At 42.0% G+C, this 9,341-nt stretch overlaps 1 protein-coding gene across 1 annotated transcript; it reads left to right on the plus strand.

Moving 5' to 3' along the window:
- The first annotated feature begins 1,963 nt into the window (after window positions 1-1,963).
- prkg3 (protein kinase cGMP-dependent 3) lies at window positions 1,964-9,341 on the plus strand. The gene is made up of 21 exons (XM_034527950.1): window positions 1,964-2,054; window positions 2,532-2,594; window positions 2,710-2,836; window positions 3,031-3,197; window positions 3,350-3,463; window positions 3,697-3,802; window positions 3,964-4,027; window positions 4,288-4,365; window positions 4,482-4,570; window positions 5,188-5,253; window positions 5,430-5,477; window positions 5,590-5,631; window positions 5,784-5,895; window positions 6,308-6,444; window positions 6,541-6,630; window positions 7,035-7,176; window positions 7,277-7,440; window positions 7,762-7,878; window positions 8,214-8,276; window positions 8,404-8,479; window positions 9,255-9,341. The coding sequence occupies exons 1-21, from the start codon at window positions 1,967-1,969 to the stop codon at window positions 9,339-9,341; spliced, it is 2,040 nt and encodes a 679-aa protein (XP_034383841.1). The 5' UTR covers window positions 1,964-1,966.

Raw genomic sequence — 9,341 nt, forward strand, 5'->3', positions numbered from 1 at the left:
AACTAGGAGGAAAGATTGAGGGTGAGACAAAGAGAGAGAGAGAGAGAGAGAGAGAGAGAGAGCCAAAGAGAAGTAAAAATAGTAAAAGCTGAAGAGCAGACATGGCAACGCAAGCTGAGAGCGTGTGCAGCGTTAGAAGGTTGCAGAGTGCATGTTAGTATCTGATCAGGTGTGTCTGGGGGTCAAGCAGCTCTCCGATATTGAACAAACAGCGAATACTTCTCTCCAGCTGGGAGTGGATCTCGTGAGGCGTTCAGGGTCATTATTTGGCCCCTATGATCCATGCGGCCTTTATAAGCTGGACAGACATTCATCTACTCTCCTGATCCACACACAGCCTGCAGGTGAGTGTGTCTCCGTGCCACTTGTGACTTTGAGAGTCGGATGTCAACAGAATGTCTCTGTGTGTTTAAAGTTCAAATGTTTACCTTCGCAGGCTTTTAAACAGCTAAATAAACCTTCTTTTCATGGCCTCCCTCATCGAGGCAATGCAGTTGTTGCCTATTAAGTAAAAGGATGATGATCTACATGTTAATATCCAGTGGAGGGGGTTAACTTAAACACACATACAGACTAGACACATGCCCTCTCCTGTTTCCTTTTACAGAGCCTCCTCTGAGAATTCAGCTGTAGTTACACTTGGCCATGTATTCCTAATGAGGCAGCGTGGAGTGTACAGTGTGTTGCCTGTGTCAGTAAAATGATGAGAAGCCGGGCATCATGTTGCTCCTGTGCAGCTGACAAACAGACAGAAATATCCCCCTTTTTTTAAAAAGTTGTCTCTCCTGGAATCAGTTGCCGGGCGAATCACTGCTTCCAACGATTGTTGTTCAACATGTGTGTCAAACCTGGTAGTCTATAAAAGAAATATCTCAGCATTTTGTAGCCATTGCATCTCCTGAATAAAAGAATAAATGAAAGAAAACAACCAGTACACTACCAGTGGCGTGCAATGGGATCACTCTTTCCTGGGGTTCTCTTTCTCTACATGTTGACCATGCAGGCTCTAAAGGTTATTTATATAATTATAGCTGCAAATCAAGCTTTCAAATAATCTGAATGTATTTACACGTTTCTTTTTGCTGCCATTGTGTTCCCTGTAACATTCTAACAGCATCAAACATGGTCTTTCACATCCTATTTATAGGTGACAGCTGTAAAGAGGTTTTTTCCAAGAACCCAATGTTCTTATTCAACTCACCTTCTGCTCAGACTTCAAAGAAACATTTGATAGTAGATCAGGAGCCATTTTATTTTTCCACCACAGTTTGATGGGCTATTGCTCTTTATGATTTACTTTAACACAATGTCTAATCTCGGCGCTGTCCAATGTTCAGGGTGAGGCAGCGGGTAATTGGGGAGGAGGTCACACCGAGGTCACACCCACCTCCTGATGCCGATGTGTGTGTTCAGGATTTTGGTGCTGGCACCTCGTGTTTCTATTGATTTTAAAAGGTTCATTCATTTGTTGGTTTGTTCCACTCTCAAGCATGAACACTAAATTACACAGCGGAGGCTGTTAACGTAACATTATTGCAGAAGCAAACAAACCGGGAGAGTAAGAAACAGCGTTCAGTCTGCAAAGAGTGAGCTAATGATGAAGGTGTTTGTACTATTTTAACAGGTTCTGTGAACAGATCTTTAGCACAAGCCGGCAGGGTGTGACAGCGTTCAGAAAGCACCCTGTTGACTGTCCTTCATTAGGCTGCATTATTCAGCAGGGCTCTTGCTGTGTGCATGCAGTGCAGTATAGTTCAGTGCATTGGGTAAAAAGGCATCAGTATAGTTACATACAGTTGAAATATGACATAGGGGGTTTATGTGTGTGTGAGTCTGCACACAGCATGTTTGGGAGGATGCCTGCTTACCACTGATCGTGCTGCGGTTTATCTTCACTCACATCAATTCCTCATCATCTTTATTTCTTTGTATTTCTTTGACTTCTTTTTGTTAAAATCCTGTAGTCATGGAGAAGAAACTAGAGGAGCTGAAGCAGCAGCTAGAAAAACAATGTATGATAAACCAGGAGCTGCAGAGGAAAAACAAAGATCTGGGTGAGTTCAATTCTAACTATATTATATTAAAGAGTAACTTCACCATTAGACCACACCCAGCATCACAGCTGGGTGTGGTCTAGCTTGGCTGTGACCACATCCAGCTGTGATATACAGTAGGAATGTATAGCGTGATGTTGCGCTACTGTTGTACAGTGAGCAGTGAGCTGCACCTCGACGGTTACAGTAATGCATGTTTCTGAAAAATTGTCAATTGTCAATGTCTGCAACAACTATAAACACCTCGCAGACCACACTCACACACATATTGGCCAATATTAGCTCATCCTACACACTGTACCGGTGTGCACTGACAGCTGTAAAATGTCCTTTTAAGGATATATCACGATCACAGTTCTTTAATAACAACATTTTAGAGACCGTCTTATGAATGTGCATGAATATGAATGCACATGCACAACATCCTTGCGATGTTTTGTACATTAATTGTGTTTTTCTGCTTTTAAATCGCCATAGAGCAACGGCTGCAGGAGAAAGAGAAACTTTTGCAGGAGCTGCACGGTCAATATCATGGTCTGGGTAAGAGGCCGACGCGGCGACCGGGGACATGAACGAGTGGACCTTTGATACGACATTCAGCTGCAGACATTTACAGTTAAACCTCGCTGTGCGTTCCCCTGTTTGTCGGCCTCAGACTGTCCCTCTCAGAGCGGTAATGAAATTGAACCGGAGGTCAGAAGGAGCCGTGCGGCAGTCATTGCCTCTGAACCGATCCCCGAGACCCTGGAGATTACACGCACCAGGGTCAAGAAAATGGTCAGGTTGGTAACTAGTACTACTGATGACAGAATATCCCATGTCTGTAAGTCCGCACAGGAGTTTTTTTATTTGCAGTGTTGGCAGATTTCCTATAAAAAAAAATGCATGATGGGTTTTCATGTTGCGTGGTGAGCTCCTTGAGATTTCATTGACCTTTTGCTGAAGATGACTTCTCGCTCTCTCCTCCCGTCATCAGCGAGACTAATCTGATCGTCAAAGCCATCCAGAAGAATGACTTCCTGAGCCGCCTCGACGATGAGCAGACAGCCATGATGGTGGACCTCTTATCGGAATCCAGCTTCAAACCGGATGAAGACGTCATCAAAGAGGGCTCAGAAGGAGACAGCATGTACATAGTAGCAGGTGGGGGACACTGGATGTGATGGAGGATTTTATTTAAAGTTCTAATGAGTTTGATTTGTCAAACCCCTTATTTAAAATACAATATGACTATTGTAAATACATCAAAAACATATTTCTCCATAAAGCAACGTTCTTTTCCTTCCATCTTTTAGCTGGTGAGCTCCTTGTCACTCAGGCAGGCCGAAGCCTCCGCAGCCTGACCACTGGTGATGTGTTCGGGGAGCTGGCCATCCTGTACAACTGCAAACGGACCGCAACGGTCAAAGGTCAGACCCTGTGATGACGCCTCTGAGAAGGACATGCAGATTGGTTTATTGTCATTCTATAGGTAGAAATAGCGTGTGTGTTTTTGGGGTTAGTTGTGTTTTTGTATAAAGGGACAGTACAACTGGTTGCTTCTGTATGGTTTCAATTGTCTTTCATTGAAGTCCATAATAGCCTGTTCTAATATAGGAACGACACACTTAACAGTCTTACTCATCACTTCCACTTGCTGCAGCAAAGACAGCAGTGCGTCTGTGGTCCATGGAGCGACAGACATACAGGACCATCATCACCAACAAGTCCAAGAAGAAGCGAGAGCAGCTCATGGGCTTCCTAAAGACGTACGTTTATGAACTCTGCAGCAAAGAGAAATTAAATATCCTCTTTGATTTGGTGGTTTTGTTATTATGTCAAACGGACATAAAAGTAACTGCTTGACTTATAGAACCATGTAATAACTATTTCTATCTCTGCTGCTTCATTTCACTATACGCTATCGCAGGTCTCATATTCTGAAGGACCTGATCGATGTCCAGCTGTCCAAAATAATTGACTCTATGGAGGAGGTGTGTACTTAGATGTGCACAAGTGATTGTTGCTCATGTAGAAAGCAGAAATACAGTTTTGGGGAGCTATTGAAACACATTTGATAACATCTTTTGAAGTGAAATACAAGGATCATTTTTTTGTTTTTTACTTGCTGACATATTTTAAATCTCAGAAGCCTGGAAAGACACACATTTTCACCAAAAACTCATTTGATATAGTTTTGTATATATAACAACGACATGTGTTGTTCTGATCCTGTCTGTCTTTCCTTCCTTAGGTGAAATACCAGGACAAAGATGAGATAGTTCAAGAAGGAGCAGAAGGAAACACATTCTACATCATCCTCAAAGGAGAGGTATGGTGTAATACTGTGGATGCAAACTCACATTTGAGTCTCAGTGTGCCTCACCAGCACTGGATACATATGCACTCATTATCTCTTCCTGCCTCTCACGCGTGTCTCGCCCTCAGGTCCTGGTGACCAAGAACGTGAATGGGCATCAGAAGCAGATTCGTAGGATGGGGAGAGGGGAGCATTTCGGGGAACAGGCCCTCATACGGTAACCATGGCAACACATGCCTCAGGACATTCGTTGCATCCACCGCTCTGCGCACCTTCTTTTGAATGCCGTCATCTCTGACATTACGGTTGTGCAACCTGACAATTATCTTCTAAGTGTGAAAATTGTTAAGTGACGTGAAATCGCTTCACCAAATTTAATTAATATTTCCTTAAATTCTTCAGTGCTGTTGCTATGCAAATCAGTTAAAATCTTCTGTAGCAAACCCTTTGGCTGGTTGTTGTGGGAAAAGAAACTACATAAAGTCCAAGTACATTGTATGTAAACTACAGTTTAATAACAGACTCATTGGTTTGATTATACACATATTGGCTTTTTAATATCAAAAATCTAATATCATGCAGCTAGTCTTCTTTGCCTCTAATCAAGATTTAATTGTTCTATTGGGAGGTTGTTTAGATGTGCATCATAAATACCAATGAATTGATAAATATGTAATTAGGGGATGTGCTGTGAAAAGCCTCATATGTGCCATAGTTTATTCACGTTGTTGCAGCAAACTAAACGTGATGTCATAAATTTCAACAATTTCTCAAATTCCTGACGTGACAGACGGTTTCTCGGAGTTCACAGGTGCAATGTTTCTCCTCCTGCAGGGAAGTTTTGAGAACGGCCACCTGCAGCGCTGACGGCCCCGTTACCTGCTTCTCCATCGACAAGGAGTGAGTCTGGCTGCACGTTAAATGCTCCTGTTGGTGTCAGGCGGTTGCTCCCGGACAGAAAGAACTAATTCCTCCAGCGTATCTGTCCTCTGTCACTGTAGATTTCCCTGCATTAGCCTTTTGTTGTGTACTTTTTGGATTAATGCAGTTTCACCAACAACAAACTCTCTGTTTAGGGTGTTTGAAGAGACAATTCCCACAGAACACCTGGAGCTGTTTGACGAGTACGTACGGCAGACCTCTTTTCGTATCATAATCATGAATCTTTTGAATCTTGGTGACGATAGTGTGATGTGTAAATGCCTCATAGACTGTCCCGATTCATTTGGGTTTCAGCTCCAAAGTGCTACAGGAGGCAGAAGCTCCAGAGAAGCCGAGGTGGGTGGTTGTGGGAGATGATAAGACTGGGCGGATGCAGGCCCAAAGATGTCAAACGATCATTATATATATATATATATATATATATAACATAAAAGAGATCCTTGAAGTTCAATGGCATTTCTCTAAAGTTCTCTGTCTGTCTTGATCAGTCCCGGCTCCACTCTGAGGTTTAAGGACCTGGTCCCGGTGCTGTACCAGGAGGGTCGCTATCAAGGAGATCCCGTCACGCTTGGAGTCGGAGGGTTTGGCCGCGTTGAGCTGGTTAGTGTGTTTGTCTTGTATAAGCACTGTTTAATATTTACTGGAATGTAAAATACATTAGTTCCCTCATACAAAACCATAGTGGGACAGTTGTCATTTCTTTGACACGAAAAAAATCTTTCATGCCTTGTTTTTCCGGAATAAATTAGACTGAACCCCCATAACAGAAACATGCAGGAAGTGGGACTGGAGCTAGAAAACTGTACGGAAATTACTGGGATGGAAAGAGGGGTTGAATCTAATATTTCATGTTAATGAAAAGACCTTCCTTGTATATATATATATATATATATATATATATATATATATATATATATATATATATATATATATATATATACATACATACACACATACACACACATACCCACACTAATAGTTGTGATGATCATTGTTTTTTGCTCATTTTAAGATGACCACTGTGAATCATGGGAAATATTACGCTATGAAGCGAGTCAGCAAGAAGCACATTGTTGCCAAGAGACAGGAGGAGCACATGTTGTTTGAGAAAAAGATCCTTAAAGCCGTCCACTGCGACTTCATCGTCAGGTATCTGTGATTACAGTCGTCATCATTTAATTACAACATACCAATGAGTTTATTGCACAGATAACGTGGAGGTCTGTAACGTCTCTCTCTCTGCAGGCTTCATGCTGCTTTTAAAGACACACGATACATCTACATGGTCATGGAGTTCTGTGTGGGAGGAGAGATCTGGACCAAACTCAAAGAAGTGTGAGAAAACACAGACAACAGCTCATTTCCTCATTTAGGTGTTTGTTGAGGCAGAATATTGGGTACGCTGTTGTGCAAGGTGCAATTATTCCTCAGTTTAAACCAGCAACATAATATGAGAGAAAGAACATTTTGCTGCAAAATGGGCAACACAATGTATTGCTATTATTAGATATTGAGATCAACACTTAAAATTAATACACTACAGTTGCACAGATGAATACGGCTGATGCTGTTACCCACACAGCAGTATATAATGACAACAATGAAACAAACTTGTTTGGCCCGGACAAATGGAAATATCCACAACAGGAAGTGATGGAGGGTCATAAGTTAGTTTGAAAGCAAATTAAAGAGAGCAGAACAGGAAGTTGTTGGAGAGTCTTCCATGTCTGTGATTTCAGAGGGCGTTTTGACGAGCCCATCGCCGTGTTCTGCACCGCCTGTGTGGTGGAGGCCTACGCCTACCTCCATAAGAAGAACATCATGTACAGAGACCTGAAGCCCGAGAACCTGATGATGGACATAAAGGGCTACGTCAAACTGGTGAGTCCTCATCTGTGTATGTGGGTGCAGCTCTGAAGCTCACTCTTGTTTTCACAAGTCGTGTGTGTGTGTGTGTGTGTGTGTGTGTGGGTCTCTGCAGGTGGACTTTGGTTTTTCAAAGGAGTTGGTGCGTGCAGAGAAAACCTATTCATTTGTGGGTACTCCTGAGTACATGGCCCCAGAGATCATCAAGAACCAGGGACATGACTTTGCGGTGGACTTTTGGTCCCTTGGCGTCCTGATTTATGAGCTATTGGTGGGAAGGTAATACTTATTCACCTGCCCATATTTGGAAGAAAGCATTTTTTCTGTCCTGTAAGGTTTATAACTGACAGGCACTTATTAATAAATGGCCTAAAACTCAAATTTCTAAACAAAAGCATGATGTTATGTCACAAGAGAGTCACACCCATGTTAACCAGGAGATGGCAGTAGGGAAATGTGACTGACTTCACAATCCAGTATCTGCAGTTGTAGGTTCAGGTTTACCAGCAGCAACTAGATGTTTTAACATTTTTTATTTATGTGACTGTTGAAAGAATGAAAAACGTCACACTTCTCCTTTTGTTTTCTTCAACTTGTCAGTCCTCCCTTTTCAAGTTCCGAGCCTCAGAAGATTTATGCCAAAATTTTGGACGGGGTGTTCAAGTACCCACCTTACATGAGTGAGGCAGCCAAGTCCATTATCAGCAAAATGTGCAGGTGAGACGAATATGTGAGTTTTATGTGCTGATAATGCTCGAGCATGACATATTTTAAAATGAACGTATTGCCTGAATAACTTTTTCATAAAAAAGAGTTGGATCATGTAATATGTATGTGAAAATGATCGGGGGTTCGAGCAGATGACACAGTTACTCCCAGAGTAGAGCATGAATTATAGAAAAATACCTGCTTATGAATACACTGACGGATCATAATATGCACTTGTGTTGTTCGTGACTGTTTTTGAATGCAAATCTCTTAAAAAGTGGAAGGAATTAAATAAGATGTGAATGTCATCTGCCTGCATGATGTATTGTGTTTTTAAATCGCAGACCTCGGCCGGGTCAGAGGTTAGGAAACACCAAGAATGGAATCAAAGATGTCCGGCATCACAGGTAACAGAGGCAGCATGTGACGTGTGTGGCTGTTAGACAGTAGAATGCATGTGCTACCTCATAAACCTTGTTATATGTCTTCTTATCTTCTTATCTTGACTGTCTTTCTCACTCTCACTATATTCAGGTGGTTCAGCAGTATGAACTGGCACAAGCTGCGTGTGGGTCAGCTCGACGCCCCCACAGTGCGGCTCATACGCAAGGCAAGTCAAACCGGTTTTATTTTTACTATTATGTGAAAAGTGGCTTATGTCTTTGGTTTAAGGGAAATAGAAACAAAGAACAAAGATGGTTCACTTTGTGGAAGACATTTTTTAAGAAATGTTAAATCATCAGTGTTACTCTATAATTTGGAATATACCTTAAGGAAAAAATATTTATATATATATATCTATATATATTGAGCAAAGACATGTTGTGGTCATGTCGGAGACCATTCATCAGCTATCTTGCACGGCAGCTAGATTCTGGTCATGAGATCACACGACAATCCATCTTGCCGTTCCTCTACTAATGTGTTTGTGTCCGGTAGGCCACGACCCAGAGAGAAGACTGTTCTTTCAAAACAACAATGGCTGCTCCTAAATAGGTTAGAGTAAATGCTGCGATAGCATCAGTTGTATCAGAACTGGAGAGTAAATCTTCATTTAGAGAAGAGCAAAGAACGGCATTGACATCTTTTCCAATGGAGATATTTTAGCTTTTCTCCCAACTCGCTTTGGTAAGAGTTTGATTGACAGATGGTTCATCCAATCACTTGCACGTTTTTAAAAGTGCCCGGGACTTTTCCCCACACTTTTCAATGACGGCTTCTCAGATGTTTCTGTGTGATAAACCATCTGTTGGGTCAGGTTGATTATTCAGGGCCTTTGACTTCAAACACACGACTGTTAATAAGTCACGGATCGACAGGACTCTGCATGTGTGTTAAAAGGTATCCACAATTTTCAATAAACTATAATTTTTTTCCTTCATCAGGGCCCCTGCTACATCAACTTTGATCGTTTCCCTCTTGATCAGACGAAGGCGGAGGAGGAGTTCTCTGGCTGGGATCGTGACTTCTGA

This window comes from Cyclopterus lumpus, chromosome 24, assembly GCF_009769545.1.
Source record: "Cyclopterus lumpus isolate fCycLum1 chromosome 24, fCycLum1.pri, whole genome shotgun sequence".
In the NCBI taxonomy this organism is placed as follows: Eukaryota; Metazoa; Chordata; class Actinopteri; order Perciformes; family Cyclopteridae; genus Cyclopterus; species Cyclopterus lumpus.